A 20,973-nucleotide genomic window follows, 5' to 3' on the forward strand; every position below is an offset into this window, starting at 1 on the left:
TGGTAACTTTGTCTTGTGCAACTGCAAATGTCAGCCAGTTTATTATGAACTATTGACTAATGTACTTTCTCACTCAATCTAACAACACTGGTACAAAGTATTCTTAACATAAAGGGGTAAAAGAAGTAAAATGCTAAATATAAATTCATAAAAATTAGGGAAAGCCTTCATTCAGCATTAATGAAAGTAGTAAAAAGTACATTAGATTTAATAGAAATAATTATATCAAAAGATTAGGAGCTGTCCCAACTGCACATGGAAAATATTTTAGTAGTAGTTGTCATTAAGCTGGGATAAAATAGAAGTTTTTTAAAATGAAAGTATAACCCTGATTTTAGCAACATGCTCCAACTTGTGTCACTTGACATTCCTAGTGTCATGACCCAGGGGAACAAAGCGGATTCTCTTCACTGGAGAAAACTCAGAACAGATGTGAAGTACTGCACGTATGATGGAGTTAAAGAAAAAGAAAAACGAGACGACCTATTTCTTGTAGTTAGAAAATAAATTTTAATCTATTGCAGGATAACACAGTCATACGTAGCAGATACAGGTCCAGAACAGACATTGAAATACTGCTCAGCTGCAAAGGTTCTGCTTGTTTTCACAGCTCTTTGACAGCGCAACATGACAGAAACAGACTGGAAAGATTCAAAAGACAAATCACATCAAGTGATTAACAAGCATTTCATATATGTCTATGTATACAAAGCAGTATAAAACAAGTACAATAATGGACAGAACACAAGTCCAAAAAACAAAGGTGTAAACATTTTGTGTATATGTGCTTCTCATGACGCCAGCGTCACCACAAATCGGATCAACCGGTAACTGCCATCGTCAAGGCAGGGTATAGATATAAACAAAAACAACAAACAAACAAAAAAAAAACTCTTCGTCTGGTGTACTTTTTTTGAGTATTGTATCCTAAAAACTCTACACCTGTATATGTCGGCTAGCATACAAAGGAAAACTGCAGAACAGTAAGCCTTGCGGCCTCTGCGCTAAAACAATGCCACACAGTCTACCCAGGGCTTTTGTAACAGCACCATATTGACATTAGTGTGTTTCCTCAGTGTTGTTTCCAGTCGTACTCTGCGGTTTCCATTGGTCCCTTTACGTAGAGATGGTTGAAGTAACAACTAGGCACAGTGGGTGTCAACAACAACACTTAATGCAGATACGAAACAGCGTATTTCCAGTCTTCCGAGTGACTGAGCCAGCTCATGTAGCAGTTGTGAGGAACCCCTACAACCTCAGGTCTTTGGGCAGAGTCTCCAAAAGTCTCCAGTTTAGAGCTCAAGTGCTTCTTTAGAAATGTATTGCCAGTTATGTTTTCATTTTATTGGCGGCCACAGTGGTGCTAAGTTGGGCTTCAGGGACTCCACATCCCTGGTTTCCTGGTTTCACTTGGTGTCAGAGGACAGATGCTCCAGCAAAGGATTGGCCTCACCCTCAGGTGTTTTGACGCTGTCGGTTCTCACAATGCAGGTGGGCCGATGGAGATTGAGCATCACCATTAGCTGCTGCCTCTCCAGACGAAGCTCCTCGATCTGGGCCTTAAGCTCTGAGTTCACCATCTCCAGACGCTCTGATTCCTGGACAGAGATGTTGATTTATTAGCTACTAATGAAGCAATAAATACTTCAGACTACTTGTTAATCTTGTACCTGTCAGTTTTTATCACTTCTGAAAAATTATCTATGACCCATTTAAATTGTGCATTTGCAGAACACATTTAAACCATTAGCTGGATCATGTTAACTCAGTGCTCGGTTGAATGGCCTAAAAGTGGCGCGTGTTAACTAAAATCAGACTATTCTTAGCTACCACCCTTAGCTGCTCTGATTCTGCTTATTACACTTGGTATGCTGTGCTGTGTCATGAACTCACCCTTTGAAGGAAGTCAGTCCGTTCCTTCTTTTTGTTTCGGCATCGTGCTGCTGCCACCTTGTTTTTTTCTCGCCTCCGTTTCCTCCTTTCTTCATCTTCATCCATCTGTTTATATACAAAACAAGCATCACGATTGATTTTTATGTGAAAAAACATGGCAATCATGGTATAAATTACATAAACCTACAACCAATAGTAGTAATCACCATAATGGAAAAACATATGTTGTGCAACTTCTACAGTAATTCTTGTTTTAAGCACTAGATGGGGCAGACGTCATTCCCACATTGTATTATCACAGTTTGTTATCGTAGGCACATATGTATGTATAATTATAGTGTTAGTTAATACTTCCCATGAAAGTAATTTCATTGTTTAATCCTAAATTTTGTAATTACAGTGTCTGTAACCAGCCTAGACTAATGCATCTATTACTTCTACTATCTTGTGATATTTAGATGAATCATTTGGTTCTTTCCTGCTTTGACAGGCAACATTGAATCATCATGAAGCTAATGCCCTCATACTTGTTTCTGCCCTCTGACCCTCAAATCTTTCACACACCCTTATATTGCACCGTTTCCTCTTTTCTCTTCCGTCTCACCTCAGTCTTGATGGCCAGTGGCCTCTTCCCCAGCCTTCCCAGGAAATGCAGCGGGGACAGCATGGTGCCCAGCTGACGGAAGTCAGCTAGCTTGAGTTGATCAGTGAGCGTGGTGGCCGAGATGCCCGCCAGCGGGCCGAGGCTGGGCAGGGAGCCCGCTGCCAGAGAAGGGTCAGGAATCTGTCCCGGCATCATGTCCGACTCGGCCACCACCGCCGCTGTGGGGAGAGAGAGAGAGGAAGAGAAACAGAAAAGAGGAAGAGAGGGAACCATTAGAAGAAAATCAAGAAGATAAGGAGAATCAAGCCTAAAACAAACTTGCTGACTATAAAAAATTCACTGCCACGTTTTTTTAGAACATACAATGGAAAGCAATTTTCTTGCCAAAATAACAACCAGATAAATTACATTTCATAAATTGTGTATTTGTACTGAACAGTCACATGCCATTTGTATTACTCTCGGATGGAAACAGGAACCATGTGTTTATGCACAAATGTATGTATTATGCAGTATCTTTAGCCTTTATTTTGATCTTACACTATTGGCATTCCTCCACAAAAAGATTCATTTACTGCTGTCTGTCTTTGTCATCAAACATCTCTCTAAATACGCGCTGCCGTTTCCAAGATGCATTTAAACGTTGACAGCTTTGACAGCTGTGTTATCTTCTTAGTCAGCAGTCAGTGAAAAAAAAACTTCATCCTTCATTCTGACAGCAGCTACACACTCATCTCTGTAGCTTCACATGCAAAGACAAGCCATGAATCCCTTTGGTCTGATCACATAAACAGAGGCCAGTCGTCTACACATCTGATAGTTTACAGAGTCGCTTTCCTTATGAATGTTCATTCCGCTCTTGTAAAAGGATTCAAAGAACATCAAAAGCATTTGTGTCAACTGAGCGGGTAACAGTCATGCATTCCACCACCACCCTCGTTCAATAATTTTGGGTAGTTTAGAGGGCTTGATTTGACCACAGCACTTTTTAATGTAATCAAGGAGGAATGAGGGCCAGAGAAGGAAAAAAAAAACTCGTGCAGGCCTAAAGGAAGTGGCTGGAGAATTAAGACGTCTCTCTAATTGTTGTAAGACCAAGAGTTGGAAAACGTTTGATGACCAAATAAAAAACAAATGTTACAGATGGGAACAGTGCAACACGAGCCGACTCTACCCTGCCCAACCCTGCAATCTCTGAGGAGAGGCACAAAAAAAGAAAGGGAAAATGTTTTAAAATTAATAAATAAATAAACTTTTTAAAAAGCCTAATATGTAAATGTGTAACAGCGGCATTCCCTGCATTTCATATTTTCTTTTGGTCATATTTTTACACTGAATAGAAAGAGAATCATTGGGTGGATTGCATTTATTTTTGACAGTGACTGATACAAGTGAACAACTGATGCTTGTTCACTTGTAACTTGGACTTGCTGGCAGGACATCAGCTACGATTACCAGCCAAAACCGAAGCTATGAGGAGTTTTGTAAAAGATTGATATCAGTATGACTTCTACATCAACAGCTTATTTCACATTTGCCTCCTGATGCTGATCCTCTGCAGGTTGGGCACAAGCCGAACAAAGACCCTCTCATATGGAACCAACAAAGACGTGTATTGTGAGGTGCTGCAAAAAACAGCTGACTTTCCCGGTGGGCGACTAGCTGACAGGCTTTTTTTGCAGGGCTTAAAGACTTGGGCTAGTACAAAAGCCATAGAGGAGGTAATAAAAAAGTGGGGTTATGTAACTCTATTCTAATGTACTCCACCCTGCTTATGGGCTGGTCTCAAAGTATTTTTACAGTTGGACTGGAGTTTTCTGTCATGGAGACCAAATCAGCTCACTTTTAACAAGAAGAAATCGCTTATGAGCGACAGCACTGTTGTTTCTCTGCTGTATTTGTTTTATGTGGCTAAACATAGTTTAACAATCAGTAGCTCTGACTAACAAATATGGAGCAAAACAGAAAAGCAGCTGGTCTGAAGCGGTTATGCAACCACAATCACTTGTTCTCACAGATTACTACTACATGTAGCATGTAATATTCCTATAAATAATGATCTAACTAACTACTTATATTAATTATTAATTATACATTTAGATATTACAGTACATTAAAAGGAACAATCAGTACATCGTCTGTCTTTCAGTTAATCTCCAAATACTACTCTAGACCTGTTCTCTGCCACCTTCAGTCTGCTTGACTTCCTTACTCCAAGGACAAGTTGGTGTGCAGAGCCAGTGGCCAATGAGGCATTTTATTATTTAAATTCTGACTGCAACCTCCCTCTCTCCCTCTTTCTTTCCTTCTCCCTCTCTCTCACTGTATGTATACTCCCATTTACACTGCTCTTGGCAGCAGCCTGTTGTTTTTGCTGGAGAGGAAAAGAACAAGACAGCCCTGGTGTCGGATCGTTCAGACAAAATTCCCTCTCTTTGAATCTCCTGAGAAAGGTAGAGAAACAGAAGGTGCCAAAGTCTCCCCATTCTGCACAGAGGCTGTATAACAACAAAGCAAGCCATAAAGCAAATAATCCAGGAATGAATGAGAGCAATAGCTATTAAAAATAGACAGACTAAAGTATAAATCCCTGGACTGAAGTGACTGAACCACTACAATGTCTGCATTTACTCTGACATTTTTAGGTTTACAAATAAAATCAACACATCTGAGATTAATCAACAGCGTAGAATAAAACGTCAATTTGAAATTCAAGTTTCACATGGCATCTGAAGAGATGTTTTACCACATCCACTCCTATCAAACATGAGCAGACCTCGACGTGTGACTAAAGACCATATTATGTTTTTGTCTTATATTGCTCATTGCTGACCAATAACTGCTCTGGAATTCAAAAGATGCAATCCAAACTAACCCCCAGGCCCAAGAAAACAGCCACAGGAACTGAAGCGCCCATTAGGAATGACTGAGCTAGTAGCTTTTAGAGCCAAAATGGAATCCAATATCCATGCTGGCCAGACACTCGCACCGGGTTACAGACTCGGATTAGGCTCCATCCTGGACAAACATAATTTTTCACTGGAAAGTGAAACTGAAAAAATAAGTAATTTCAGAAATAATCTTATCTATTACACTGGTTCACATACAATACATTGTAACTAAATGCTGCTCAATCAGACATATTGTAAGGAAAGTCCCTATTCCTTGCTATGGCTTGTTGAAACCTGCAACTGAGGCAAGAACTTGCCACAAACACACAGACATACACTTTTAGTATATAATCAAACATAAATCTAATATTTAGTGTGCATGACTTCAAATTGAAATCACAAACCCATAGAGGCCTCAAAAATAAAGGTGACATTATGAGTGAGATATGTGAAGCAAATTATAAAGTGAGACGCCTATCAGTTATGAGACATCAAACTGAATTACATGCCGTTCCAGACAATTTATAGTACTATTGTAATGCTGTTAAACACATAACAGCCTCTTGACGTGCCTCGCTTTTGGGTTAAATGTGACTTTTAAGTTAAGTCAAACATTTGTTTTATGTTTAATGTGTTCCCCTGCCACATGCCAGCGTCTGTAAATCCCCTTTGCAAATTCAACACCCTGTCATGCACTGAGACATGAAACCCTAAAGAAGTCTTATCTGTACAACACAGGGAAAGTTTTCTGATGTATATATCACACATTGTAATTATATGAGTCAAAGTGAATTTTCAAAAGATGGGTATTTTTCTCTTTTTTTCTGTCGGCAGCAGCAGCAGCCGCCGCCTGCAGTCAAGGATTAGTGGTCAGTGTTTGATGATGCAACATGGTTACTGTGCTTTTGCAGTCAAGCAGAAAAACCAGTGCCACAGCTTTTAGGTCCACACTAGCCTCAGACAAAGACACCTACACAGCAGGCACTGCTGAGAGCAGAAGAGCTGAAGCCAAGGGCGGGAGTGGAAATGTCATGTATTAGTTATGAAATATAGGACCGCACTCAACACAGGCTCTGGCTTCCGGCCAGAACTAATCTAGCCGCATGTGAAACATGGAATAGTAGAGGTATGTGTGTTGTGTGTGCATATATATATATATATATATATATATATATATATATATATGCACACACACACACACACACGTCTGTCCTCATCCCAACCAAATGTGTCTATTTCCTGAGTCATTCCTGAGAGCAATTAGCAGCCCTGAGGAATTCACTCTCTTACCAAACACCAGCAGCACGACTGGAGACCCTATTATCCTCATCCCCTATAGAGATGGTGAGGGAGAGGCACAGAGGGTGACAGAGGGGTTTCAGTGGCTTCTCATTATGTTTATATAGTGTTGCTGTTTAGCAGGAGCCCATTAATAGCTAAATCCCAGCACCGTAATTTTGGTGACAGAACGCAGGAGTCAAAAGTATGTGCTGGCTAATTTTGCTTTGACATAGACCTGAAGTTAGATTTTGCGCTGCTAGACTACTTAATTTTAAATCACAGAATCATGGAAATATGGGAAAGACATGCACTATTTCCAAGATACAATTTAACCACTTTTTGTCAGTGTGCTTTATTAAAGTCTGATTTTGAATTATTGACATACTATATAGCCCACACACCAGCATCTTGCAAAATTCTTGCAAAAGCTCCTGAAAATGAACAATGAATGTGGAGGCTCAGGCCAAGGCACACTCTCTCAATCTCAGGCCAAGGTCTCAGCGATCATCATTACCGTCTCCACTCAGTCAGGCTGTGTGTTGAGTTACAGTCTTTCGCAATACTCTGAGGAAACCAGGGAATTTGGCACTGACTTTCCTCGAGGACAGGACAATCCAAATATACAGTATCTACATGCCTGCAACCCCTCATTATATTTTCATTGGCGGGACAAGACAAGATCCAGGCACGGAGACAGAGGAGAGACTGTATTAATGGCTGTTGTTCTGATCACGTTGCAGTCATCTCTGGCCATTAAACTCAAGGGTGATCATGTGTAGGAGTGGAAGTGATTATCACAACAGAAAAAAGGATCTCTTTTCTTTACAGCTTTCATTTCTCTTTTAGCCGTTCTCATAGGCTAAACAGCTGGCGCAGGTAAAAGAAACATTTAAAATTCCCCTTGTGAAGTGACTAAGCCTTCCCAAAGCAATTCAACATAATTATGAACATTTAAACTTGCAATATCGTCAATAATGATGAGCCCCTCAGCTGCAGCAGTAATAGGCTAGCTTAATTTTTCCTCACAAGTACAGTTTGAATGTTTCATCTGTGAGCGAGCTGGAGTGCCGTGCATTCAGAGGTTATCTTTTGTTCATAATGAAATTACACAAGAGAGCAGGAAGTTTAACTAATGCATTTTATTGTAGCCAGAGAATGAAACATTTTTCAGGCAAATCCAAACACAAAGCACCTGCAGATATGCACAAAGCATGTAGGACTGTGGCTGTTTTCATTCAAACACTACTATGTGATCATTGGCTGGATTCCTGCTTGGCCTGTTCCATGCCATTCAAACATTCTGCATCCGGGTGGTCCTGGATGAATTATTATAATGTTACTATTTTTCTCCATGTTGCAAGTCAGGATTAGACTTTGCATTGCACAGGGCTTTGGCTTGGCTCAGACATGGATTACATGAATCAAAATGCAAAATGCACACAAAAGCTATTTGAAATGTATGGAGTTCACATCTATGACTAAACCAAGCCAAGCTGCTGCAATCTCTGACAAAAAGATATTAGCAAACCAAGTCCAGAAAATTAGATTTAATGCTGCCTGTTGAAGCAATCACCATTATTATGTAACATGTGGTTGTCACTGAAAGGCTGTTTCATACTTTGTCCTCTGGCATTTCCTCATCTGCCCAACGTCAAGCTGACGCTTTCTCTGATTAAATAAATTGATCAGTTCTTTTGTTGCTCTACATGGCTGTGAGTTGAAGACCAAAGTTTATGTCAACATTTAGTGACACTTAAAACTGTTTTTTGTGCAAACAGAGAAAACTGGCTTTATGTCAGAAGGAAATCTAGTAAATCTGGAAGTCATAATGTAAATTGGTTTTACTGTGGTCTTTTTTGTAAAAAATGCAGGCTTTCATACCTATCTCAGTTACACCTTTGGACATTTGCTCGTTTGCTTCCACAATGTACCTCTAGTCAGTCTTGACACACTGTTTTTACAAACCATGTGGAAAGCCTTGTGGGGACTACAATGTGATACTCATAATATGATACTCATAGCTGCTCCCCCAGCATTAGTATTACTATCATTGAGCCTAGTTGTTGCATAGTTGGCTCGCTTGCCTGCAATGCGTCTGCTGTCTGCTCAGTGTACTGGGGTGCAGCTTGGCAATTCCAGCTCTCCAGAGACGCACTGGAAGGCATTTCTACTTAAAATAAACCCTGTGCGCCCACGTCCAGCCTCTCAGCCCTGTCGGCCCTGTGCTGCTTGTCGGCTCGCCAACCCTTCCCCATTAATCCACTGCAATGTTCCATTTATGCAGAAACCAACCTACGGATGTGCCTGGGCAGGCGCTGGGGCATTTAAACCCTCTGCAACACACGCTTGTTTACTTAGACACATGCAAAACACACATCAAGACACAAAGGAAACACGTATATAAAGAAGACACAAATAGTTTCCCCTGTGTGGCATGTAGCTGTACAAGCAATAACTCTACCAGCTGGAAAGCATGCACCCAATATATAGGAAAACAGTGACCCTTTGAACTTGCAGGTCAAAAACCCACACACACGCACATGATCCAAGCCTACCAATCGTACTTCCAATTCCATGACTGGCCTTTAACCTTCAGGCCAATAAGGGCAGATAACTGACACTACCTCTGGCCTATGTAGAGTTACTGTTACACAGTAAAGTGTAAATCTTTTAAAAGAGAGGATGATATTAACTGGCTCATCACAACAGCACATGGAAAACAATCTTGCTGTAGTGATCAAGAGGGAGTGTAATCCAGAAGTCTGTCTGTCTGTCTGGTATTATGCAAACTCAGACGTGAGGCCCACACACACAAAAAGTTTTCCCTCACCCAGAAAAATGCAACCAAACAAAGATTACAAACATAAGCCAATTTGAGCGCACATTCTTGGCTGTACTGAAATGGTCTTGAAATAAATTTCACACTTCATTTGCATCACTTATGGTTCAAGGTGAACTAGCTATGCCAAGACGTTTTAGTGCAGCAGAACCTGATACTCGAGAGAACATATCTGATTAATTAAATCGAAATGTGTTATAAATGCACAATACTTACTCAGAGAAAACTTGTCAGTCGTCTTCTGTCAATGATGCAACTGTGTTTGGACGCTGTAGAAAGGTTTGTAATAAAACATATTTTATTATATAGTGAGAGCATCATTGCAAGACCTACCAACAAAAATCTAATTTGAAAATCGATTAATTGTTTAAGTGAATTATCAGAAAGAAGAACCTGGAGCTCTATGGTTCCTGTTTCTCAAATGTTAAGAGTTTCTGCTTTTCTCTATTCTGTACTTTGAATATCTTTGCGGTTGAACACACAAACTGTAGCGAGAGTTTTGTAGTTCAAGAGCTGTATGTTCAACTTTTAACTTAAGTTTAAAAAATGTAGATAGGTGCAAGTACTGATTTATAATACATGTAAGATAAGAAAATCACAGAGATTGTTTATTCTCAATTCATACTGGCATGAATTCCTTTTAGTCAATCCATCATTTGGAAAATCTGTTATTTTCATGCAGCTGCATGCAAATTATTGACTTTCAGCTAAGGTAAAGATTTAAACTGAGGCCTATTAACTGGGTGAATAAGCCGATTATAATGTTCCCTCACTCTTTAGATAAATATCATCACTGCACAGCTGTAATACAGTTTAATTCCCGTTTCTTTGGTGTGTAATTATAATAGCTTGCAGACTCATGGTAGTTTGGTGCAGCGGACCAACGTTAGCTTAGCCAACTGTTACTTTGAAACCCACAATGTGTGCGGTGTGTATGGCGTTACATAACTGTCTTCACACGGCTAACCGACACTTCTCATGTTTAGCAATACTGAAATGAAGAATCCCGAGATGAAAATACCTCCAGTCAGAAACGAGGCTGTGTGTAATTTAGCTAACGGGTCCGTAAATAACGAGCTGTAAACCGACAGTTGCTACAACAGTTGTAACAACAGCGTAACGTTACTTAACGGCTGTGGCAGCAATGGATTCTGCGGTACAAGCGCGGAAAACTTTAGCTTTAACACTATTAACCTTTGACTTTTTTACATCAATTAAATGACAATACCTTATGTGGCATTGATAGACAAAAACGCATTAAATAACTCGGCGTGTTCGGGCTTTACAACGTGGTGAGAAAAGTGCAGAAGTGTGCAGATACGTGCAGCGTAAACAAACACTAAGCTAACGCCTAGCATGAAAACACACGTACCTGTTGTGCGTCCAAAAATCCGCAGTGTGAACGGGACGGTGCGGGAGTCGGGACTCGGCCGGAGGTTTTGGGACTAGCTGAAGTCGTTGCATCAGCCCGTTTAAGTACCGATCGCGTCTGTGAGCGCAGAGGAATGCGGAACTGCCGCCCCAGACGTAAGCATGGATGAACATACGGTCGGAGGAGGGCTGAGGCGAAGACGCCGAGGTGTGTGCGCTCCACCCATAGCAACCAAAAACAACACACGCCGAGAGGAGAGGAAAGTTTCAGCGGAGAGGGAGAGGGGACCGACGCGGGGAAACACACGCCTGCAGCCATAAACGAGGCAGTAAATAAAAAGTCTGCCTGTAAACACTGCACACTCTGGTCTTAGCAGCAGGTGTTTGATCATTTGACAGGAGGCGGCGGAGAGAAGACGAGGCTCTTGTCACACTGTAAAATATAAATTAAAAAATGAGTAAAAAGGATGCGTTCAAATGATGAGCTTCACCGTGTTAATAAAATAAAATGCACTTTGTTCTTTCAACACCACTTTACAGAATATGGGATGGACCTTCATCAAGGTTAATGTTGGTTTCTACTTCTTCTACAAGTTTCACCATGAATATCTTTTTAATACAACAGAAATAATCCATATGGACATTTGGCTCTCTGCAATGCAAGCTGAAAAGCAATTAAAGCAAATCGTTATTATTTTTGAAAACTTAATTTACTCGGCTGAGTGAGGGATTCAACTCATTATCTCGTATGTTAAATGGTTTTTAAGTCAGACCCACTCCAGTTTATAAGTTCTGAAAGTCAAAAGTAGATTTTTTTGTATTTCATTTGCTTTTTTGCGGTCATATATTTATCTTAAGGTGATGAAAATATATTAGTAGATTACACAATATTCAAGTATGAGGATTTAAATGTGAATAAAATACTTACAATATGGACTTGTTTATATATATATAGTTAAAAGTTGCATTGCAAGTTGATTTACACAAAGATTATACTATATATAATACATTTTGAGGTTGTACTTTTCAATTTATATGTGATGATATATAAATTATTTAACTTCATTACAGCTATTAATGTTACTGTGCTGCTTTTAGCTACACTATCTTTAGAAGACTAGAAGAGACAACCAGCATTGCTTTGCTCACACAAGTTCTTATACGGCTATTAATTCTTATTATTGCCTGAGTAATGCATTAAACTTGCAGGACATTCGCACAGCTGCTATAAATCTCAACTTTATTTTTATTTAAAGTCTCTGTTATTAAGATGTTACTTAATTCTTTGTTATTTAGTTTTAAGTTTATTATTAAGTATTTCTTAAGATGACTTCCAGAAAGTTTGATAAAAAGAAAACCTTGTCTGAAAGCCACTTCCTCCTGCTTCCCTCTAGTGTGGAAACATGCAACTACGTCCAACTGAACTGCTCTTAAAATGTGTGTTTTCAGAGGCATGCTGGAAAATAATCCAGAACTCTTATGTTTACATTTTTATTTTTACGTTTAAAGTTATGCATGCGTATTATGCATGGATTGGTTTTGATTCAGCCATATAAATGGTACAAAAACTTGCAATATGTATGCACTGCCAAGTCCATGAATTACTGTCTATTTTGGGAGGAATTGTCCTGAGATCGCAGTGAATATAATGTGGTTCAGTATCATCTTAACTGAAACAAGAATTTGAGCACCCATTCTGCTGTGTGCATTTTAATAAGTCTTAATAAGGTTTTTATCGTTACGACTGTCTAAGGCTCAGTTGGGTTTTACGCTATGCCATCTCAACTGTTCCACCTGGAACAAGCAGCTGAGTTATTAAAGGCTCACCAAAATACCCCTCTCTGTGTCTTTTTTTAGCTTCTAATTTGGTTCTGGTGTGATTTATGTCTCGCATCTGAGGGGAGGTTGCTGGAGACTGTGCGTCACAGTCACTCTGAACATAGATGACAAATGGGGAGGGGGGGGGTATTTGGGTTTAATAAAGCAGAACTAAATCAAGTAGCAGACAGATTTTATGAAACAAGAGGGACCTGGACATCTGTGCTTAAGACAAGGCAGAGGTTTTCCTTTTATAGGTGTAAGCTTTCAACTGAATTCCTTTGTGCCTGCAGGAACACAGCCAGAGATGTCACTCAGCACACACAGTGCAGGCTCATTGGCACTTTAAGCCTTTAAGGTGGAATTGTCAAGAAAACCATCATAAAAATGTTTGTGAAACTCATATCAGTGTGAACATGCCGTGCATGTTATGATTTTTTCCCTTTTCTCTAAAGAAAATAGAATACTACACTATGTTGTTATGGACAATCAGGGTCTGGTATGTGTCTCATTAAGCTTTAGCATAAAGTATCTCAGGATGTTTTGGTTTTATTTATTTCCAGTCTTTGCATTCAAACATAATCCTATGTATATTTTCCAAGAGCTGTTTATATGATGAATGGAGACGTAGTGCCGTTTGTGGTTTCTCAGCTAATGCACAGTTCTTGCTGTGTGGGTGTCAGAAGTCAAGATGAAAACAATCTCACTGTTTACAGTTACATTGCTGTCTAATTCAGTTCAGAGACAAATAGTGGTTCATGATAAGATTTGATTTCATGGTTTCTCCAGCTTCAAACGATAAACCTGATAAATGTAGGTTAAAAGTTAATGTGAAAGATTTTTTTGCACCATATTTTTTGGAAAAACCCACTAAACCAGACACCTCCAGACACAATCCTGACTCATCATTTACCACAGTGCGGACATTATAGAGAAACATTATTTTTACTAATGCTCTGTTTAATTTCCTTCCTTTTGTCTGCTTTCTAAATAAGCACAGACAGCTGTAGACCAAGTCATAAATATGTCTAGTACACGTAAGGATGCACTTTTCAGTCAGGTTATTTAAAACGATGATATATCTCCTGTATTTTGCCACTTGGGGAATCAAATTTGGAAATGTTGTATTACTACAGAATGATACTTCCTGTTTTGTGACTATAGGGAAATTTTTAGTTTGTCACAGTAAGCTCCAATGATGTACTATATGTTTTGCTCATCAATGAATAAAAGCATGCATTATATATTTGCACAATAAAATAATAAAAATGCCTAAAAACACTGTACACAGTGTTTCAGCTGAAACATATATAAGGTAAATTACTGTAATATAATTGGTCTTACAGACTCCTACCCCCAGAAATCAAATCAATTAGTGCATGAACTGAGTTTAAACTCTCATAATCTTATTTTGAGTTTAAACCCTCATACTCCTTCTCACAACAACAGGCTGTCAGCTCCATATCACACCAGCACTGCTCTTCTCCTCCCACTGATCCTGTTTCAATTTGAGTAAAAGCTCTGATTGTTAGCGCTCTGACACATGGATTTCCCATTTGCCTTTTTCATCTACATTATCATGTAAAAGTAGATGTTTTTATTGGAAAAACAGATGAGTCATTTTAAAATAAAATAATCCGCACAGCGATCTTTTTCTTCATGTTGCATTACTGAAGGTGTCATCTCCAGTTTAAACCAGACATGAACCACGTACATATCAACACCATCTCTGGCACTAGTACAAGATTGTTCTCTCATCCTATTACTCATGCCAGGTGATCCAGCCTTCCCAAATCAATTTGATATACATTTATACATGTAAATATAGCACTTCCTTGGAAATATTACAGCAAGCAGGAAACACTGGTCAGGAGGTGTACTGTACGAGGATGAGATAAACGAGATGGAAATTGTGAGTGCACAACAAATAATAGAAAGATAAGCAATCTGTTACCAAGCAATGTAAGACATATCACCGCATTCTGATGCTGCTTGGAAAAATGTGGACGTGAAATGTTATTGTAGTGAGCAGAGAAGTCGCCCAGGCAAACCACTCTAGGTTTTGCATTTGAGCTAATCAGGTCAAGCCAGTGCTTTACAAAGCATAATTCATATTCGTTCAAGGAGCCTGTTCAGTTATTATTATTGTTATAGAAGTCTGAACATGTCCACACAGTCCTGGGAAGTCAACAGTAATCAAGTTTATCTGCACAGTAGAGCCCCATAGGGACAATTTTAAAGCACTTTACTAGAACATATTGACTTTTATGATACTTGTAAGAGAATTTAGTTCTTTCTAAATATACTTAAGTAGTGTGGTATTGTGTATTTTTATGGTTATCGTTGCTACATTTTTTTAGTCAAATGAAGGCAAATAAATGTCTAAATAAATTGCCAGCTTCCTCCTGAGCTCACATTTCATGCAGTGAGGTTGTAGCTCGATGGTTGGTTGTGAACATTTCTCACTATGTGATATTTTACAACTCTAAAACAGGCTGTGGAGGCGAGAAGCATCACTCTGCTGGACACACAGAGTTTGACGGAACAAGCGGAGTGGACAGCGAGTGAGTCAGAAGACATCAGAGCTGTTGACAGACCCATCCATCAGCACTTTAAAATAGCCAGACACTGAAACATCACGTACACGGAATGGTTTGATATTGGTTTGTAACATGGCCAGCTTATATTCAGCCATACTCCACCAACATATACTCATGTTACTTAGAATGTCAGACAACCTGATCCGAAAGTCATTTCAAGCTGTTATTTCATTACATTTATGCTGAAAGATTTGCCCCAAAAATCAATAATATATTAATATATAATATGATATACCATATGTAATTTAATGAAGCTTGAAATATGCATTTTTCTGCAAATATTCACTTTTTATATTCACTATTCAACACTTTTGCAGTTGCAAATATGCCTTCTGTAATATCAGAGAGGTGAATCTTGATAATATGCCAACTTTCTGTAAAAATGATACAGATAACTACATACTACACTTCTATAATTTATTGACAACAGCTGATGTCAGTGTCAGACAGCCTCACATCCCATTAATCAATTATCTAATCTATCTATCTAATATCAATCAACACAGGTGCATGTAGGTTAAATACAATATCTGAAAATAGCTCTCATTCCCTCTCATAACTTCTATATATCCCCCACAAAATAGAAAGTAATACTATAAAACTTGTATGGGAAGTTCCCCTTTTTATGCTAGAGGAATGTGAGTTGATTTCATGCCTTTTCCTAGAGTTTCCTGTATTGAGATTTGGTTTGTGCACTGCAAACTCTACTGCAGAGGTGTATAGATGTTGCTTATTATTTATATATATTTAGATATATTGTGCATTTATGAATATACTCAAGAGAAAGAAAAAGGCCCACACACAACCCTAGTCTTTAAGTCACACTGTCCTGCTGAATCCAGGTAATCAGCAGTAGGTAGGACAGTGTGGTCTGAGGACCAGGGTTGGGAACCACTGGGTTACAGAACCCACTATATTACAGGGGCAGAGGAGAAAACCTGCTGTTTGCTACCGCTCGTTCTGTAGCTCCCCCCACTGATGACTGTACATACTACACACACTCGGCCATGGAGAAATAGCTTGAAAGGCGTTCAACAAAGCGTTTCTGCACTGTGCATAGGAATAAAATGTAGTTTGTGTGGGCTGAACGTGATTGCATTAAGTGCATCCACTCGGGTGTTATTGCTGCATGTCTCCCCGTTGCAGACCGAAACCGAACAGGCTGTTACCATCAAATACCCAGTTCTGAGAAAGGCTTTCCCACTGTAAAATTACTTCTTAGATCAATTGTCTGCCCTCTCTAATTGATGAGAGCTTACGGTCAACGACGCTGCTGCTCGCTCCTGCCTCGGCTTTTTCCGGTAACACGCTTTCTGTAGCGCCGAAATGTGACACCCGTCACCATAGAAACAAAACAACTGCAGTTACCCAAACATGGTCAAAGGAAGTGACACGAAACGGCAATCGCCTTGCGTGTGACGTCCAGCGTGTGACGTCTGTTACGCACGGCGCCGCTGTAGAATCGGATTCCCTTGAAAACAGTGGAACCGAGAAAGAGCTATGAATAAATAATTAACCTGCTGTTTCTCCTGCTCCCACTCATTTTAAACACGATTCAGTCCACGACGGCTCCACTTATGTAATGATGAGTCCGAAAATAGGCACAATGGCGTCTGCATGCACTAAAAAGATATTCAATTATATCTATATTATTCAAGAGGTCCAAAGTTCATTCTTGACCTTGTTATCTTTAGTATCTGTAGCATGGACTGTTTTCACAGAATTATAGATGTTCATGTTTCTATTGTTGGATTTTATGTTCAACCTCACTATGAAAAAAATCTCACTACGAGGTCAGTTTAGTAGCTGTTTGGTGGCTTTTAATCATATTATATGATCTTCATCACCATATAGCGAGACAAAACGAGACACAATAAGCATCAGAGGATTAGAAGTCCTCTGAAAAAAATGGCTCTTTAGTGGCTGTTTAGGAGCTTTCAAATATTTGCATGATCTGCACTGCAAGGACATTTTGTTTTTTTTTTTTTTTATGTTCAACATGTCTTTTCAACTCATAATGTCCATTGTGTAACCTGGCCATTCTGCAGCTCCCATTCCTATCACCTCATCATCTTTAACTTGCATCAACAGGTCATATAATCTGAAAGCTTTAAAAACAGCTACTAAATGTACAGTACATTGTCAGCGTTGTTACAAAACAATGATTATTCCTGATTGTGAATGACAACAAGAAATTGTTTGTGGTCGTCTTCTTTTATTTCCAGCATTTTTTATTTTTTTATTTTTTATTTTTTTTTTTGCATCTGATAATCTTTTCTTATAAGTAAAAAAATAAACTATGTCATAAAATACATCTTGATAAAATACATGGCATGATATTTTTTTTATGGTAAACGTGAAAGAACATGTCAAGTCAGGTCAGGGGACACCTTACAACAAGATGTTACACCTACACACTAAACAGTAGTAACCCTTCTATTTTCACTTGTCACAACACAACTTTGTCAACAGTATTACACATACAGTATATTAGGTTGCTGAGCATGAGCTAACTTCACATCACATGTAGGGATTTTAAAAACACAACATACCATCTCTTCTTGGATTATGGATGACTTGTATTTGCATGCATTTTTGATACCAGCACAAAGTCTCATCTCTGGTAGAACGCACCATCAGTATGGAAGAAGTCAACTCTGTTACACTCACAGAAAATATGTTGTCTACATAACCTCTGGTGTTTAGGTTTACACAACATCAAAACTCACACTACAAACAAAATATTTCAGAGAGATCATAGCTTGCTGGCTGGTTAGAATACAATTACAGTATCATTGCATAACTTATTTGCATTCACAAGGCCAGAAGTGTGGGAGAGTTAAGACTATCTTTCATTAACTCGGATGCACCAAGGTTGCCTCTCAGGCTCTCACAGCCCTCAGCTAAGGAATCAATCTCTGAGTAATTAAAGGAAAACACTGTGCGGTAATTGCTACAAGCAGGACTGGAAGACATGTCTGGTGTGCTCAACGATTCAAGGTCATTCGCCACAGACTTGTACAGGGTTTCCCAGTCTGAGAGGCAGAAGGGGCTGCTCAGGTCTATGTCAGGAACTGATGCAGGTGTCTCAGAGGTCACTGCCATCTCCAGGCTGGGCACCAAGTCATCCAGGTCATCTCCTTTTAAGTCCTCCAGAACTTCCTCTTCTGCACTTGAACACAGGAGGATGTTGGAGTTCCCCAAAATGGCTGCATCAGGAATGCACGGGACACTGTCCATGTCTTGAGCACTAGGGGCTTCTCCAATTGTTGTGTTGCTCTCTGGGGTTTTTCCATTCTCTAAGATTGACAGCAGTTGTGGGGAGGCCGGAGGGTCCAGCAGCATTGTGCTAACATCATCTTCATCCGCCTCCTTCTCATGGTCATCGTCGGCAGGGAGTTTGCACAGTGGTTTGTGGGAGGCTAATGCCTGCTCCAGTCTCTCCTTCTCTTTCAGCAGGTCGGTTATCTCGGTCTGGAGGGCAGACTTCTCTTCTTCAAGCTGGTCAGTTTCCTGAGGTGAGGAGAGACAAAATCAGAAAAAAGGACATGGCATGAGGAAAGCACGAAAAGACTGTCTTGAGGTGCTCTACAGCCACCCCCACCTACTGCTATAATGACTATGACATGTCGTAAAGCACTGGGTTTCCCCTATGGATGTGCTGTGTGAATGCTCTCTATATGATAATAATTAACGTATTACTTACAGCTTGTAGAGTGTCTATCAGCTCCCTCCGTCTGTTACGACACTTTGCTGCAGCAATTTTATTTCTCTCCCTCCTGATCCTCCTCCTTTCCTCTTCCTCCTTGGAAGGCTAAATATCAATCAGAAAAATAACCAGTATAAACACGCAGCCTGCTCAGCCTTGCCATATCAGCAGTTGGCGCTTCAGTACCTTTTCATTTGCCAAAAAGAGAGCAAAAAATAAAAAAATAAAAATAAAAAATTGCTGTGGATGCTGGGAATGCTGATCGGTTCGGCGCAGGCTCTTTTGCAGTTCAAGCGTTAAAATGCTGCACCACTGGCACGGTCTAGTCGAGCGTGTGAGCGCGCATTTTATTCACTGTCTCATCCCATTCATAAACAGTGCCGTTCACGTTACTCCAAGAGCAATTACTCGCTGCACCAATTAGACATAATCCCGTCACCTTATGTGCAACTGGCTGCAGTATTTCATTTACGTCACTCGCTACGTTAAAAATATCGTTCAACATATCGCGATGCAGCAATTTTTATATTAATCTCTATAATGAAAGGATATGATCTGGGTGATTGATTGGGTGATTCATTTAAAGGTCACCGGTAGCATTATTTCTGAAGCATTCATGACACTTCAGCCCCCCCTCTCCCCACCCTTGCATACCTGCTCTCTCTGCCCTTTCCTGTTGGAGGGCTTCGCCTTGTTTGCACCTGCTGGGGAAGACGACTGGGTTGCGCCGCGAGCTTTGGTCTTGGCACGGCCAGACGACGGAGGGACAGACGTGATAACGGCCGGCTGCACCATCCACCTTAGATCCGGCGAGGTTGAGATTGCAGTCACAGTCGGAACAAAAGGGTCTGCTGCACTGGGCTCAGTACCCTGGAAAACCCACATCACAGAGGCATGCAATGCACGCAGTCAAACACTGATCCAGCTTGTCTGGTGAATAAACAGCCACGTTCATGGCTGACCTTTAGATGTGCGTAGATTGGGCATCAGTCAATGGACTGAAACTGAGAAATGCCAGAAAAGCCCTAATTAAGAATGTAGTTTAAAACATCACCTATATTTCCTGTCATCTAGTCCTTCTTATAATCTCTGAGACTTAAAATGAAAGGTTACAATCAAGACGTGTGTTTGCATTGACATACACACATCATATATGTGTTTGTATAGATGCACTTACAACAATGGATCATAATCATGTTAGAGAAAGGCTGTCTAAGAAATCTACTTGGATATGTGTGAGGAATTTGAAGAATGCAGCCTATATTGCTCTCATGCATCAGCTGTCCTGCAGATTTTCGTGTTGTGAGGATTATTTGTTTCGGATGATGAGCTCCGCTTCTACCTTGGCGCTGTCCACTGATGATGAAAGCGATTCAGAAGGAAGCTGGCTGCACCCAGGGGTGTCCCCGCCAGGCGATGCTGTGCTACAGCTGGACGATGAGTCGAGCTCAGTGCAGGAGTCTGGATGCATGTTGTCATCTAAAAGCACTCAGACGGAGAAGTCTATCTGTTCTAAATACAAAACTGTCGCCTAAGTGCCGACTTATATTCCATTTGCCAGGCTCATAAATGGTAACTGTGCAGATAGTGGAGAGGCCCGCCTTTTATAGTGAGCTGGAATTTTATGAATGAAATCTGTGTGGTGAGACCGAACCATCTGACAGAGAGATAGGTGAGAGAGGAAAAGAAACCAGATGTTTTACGATGTAACAATGACATCCACGACATGTTTGAAGAGAAATAGCGGGTTTGTTTTATTTTAAACGTCTTTTATTTGCTCAAATATGAAAAATGAGCCAACATATTAAATGAGACACCCCCGCCTGTACGAGGTGTCCCTCGCCATCAATGAACTACGTCATGTCATTTATGCAGCATCTGCATCACAGCCCATACATGATGTTCCCTTTATGTCCATACAGTGGCAAGAAACAGTATGTGAACCTTTATGAATTTCATGGTTTTCT

At 40.1% G+C, this 20,973-nt stretch overlaps 2 protein-coding genes across 2 annotated transcripts; both read right to left on the reverse strand.

The window, feature by feature from the left end:
- Positions 1-486: 486 nt before the first annotated feature.
- Positions 487-11,054, reverse strand: LOC113149311 (jun dimerization protein 2-like). The gene is made up of 5 exons (XM_026341356.1): positions 10,881-11,054; positions 9,725-9,777; positions 2,498-2,715; positions 1,894-1,998; positions 487-1,598 (listed from the first exon to the last, which is right to left on the reverse strand). Exons 3-5 carry the CDS (start codon positions 2,690-2,692, stop codon positions 1,407-1,409), a joined length of 492 nt encoding a protein of 163 aa, XP_026197141.1. The 5' UTR covers positions 2,693-2,715; positions 9,725-9,777; positions 10,881-11,054; the 3' UTR covers positions 487-1,406.
- A 6,483-nt stretch (positions 11,055-17,537) lies between these two features.
- LOC113149497 (proto-oncogene c-Fos-like) lies at positions 17,538-20,502 on the reverse strand. The gene is made up of 4 exons (XM_026341661.1): positions 20,349-20,502; positions 19,661-19,876; positions 19,004-19,111; positions 17,538-18,810 (listed from the first exon to the last, which is right to left on the reverse strand). Exons 1-4 carry the CDS (start codon positions 20,475-20,477, stop codon positions 18,112-18,114), a joined length of 1,152 nt encoding a protein of 383 aa, XP_026197446.1. The 5' UTR covers positions 20,478-20,502; the 3' UTR covers positions 17,538-18,111.
- Between the last annotated feature and the right edge of the window lie 471 nt (positions 20,503-20,973).

The sequence above is a fragment of the Anabas testudineus genome, chromosome 24 (genome assembly GCF_900324465.2).
Source record: "Anabas testudineus chromosome 24, fAnaTes1.2, whole genome shotgun sequence".
NCBI lineage: Eukaryota > Metazoa > Chordata > Actinopteri > Anabantiformes > Anabantidae > Anabas > Anabas testudineus.

Bases quoted from the DNA above. Each gene is read 5' to 3' on its own strand.
- LOC113149311 (XM_026341356.1), bottom strand. From the start codon at position 2,692: ATGATGCCGGGACAGATTCCTGACCCTTCTCTGGCAGCGGGCTCCCTG. The intron at 1,999-2,497 runs GTGAGACGGAAG...GTATATAAACAG, and splicing joins CACTGGCCATCAAGACTGAG to ATGGATGAAGATGAAGAAAG. The intron at 1,599-1,893 runs GTGAGTTCATGA...ATCTCTGTCCAG, and splicing joins GGACTGACTTCCTTCAAAGG to GAATCAGAGCGTCTGGAGAT.
- LOC113149497 (XM_026341661.1), bottom strand. From the start codon at position 20,477: ATGCATCCAGACTCCTGCACTGAGCTCGACTCATCGTCCAGCTGTAGC. The intron at 19,112-19,660 runs GTATGCAAGGGT...ATTGATATTTAG, and splicing joins GGAAAGGGCAGAGAGAGCAG to CCTTCCAAGGAGGAAGAGGA. The intron at 18,811-19,003 runs GTAAGTAATACG...TCCTCACCTCAG, and splicing joins TGATAGACACTCTACAAGCT to GAAACTGACCAGCTTGAAGA.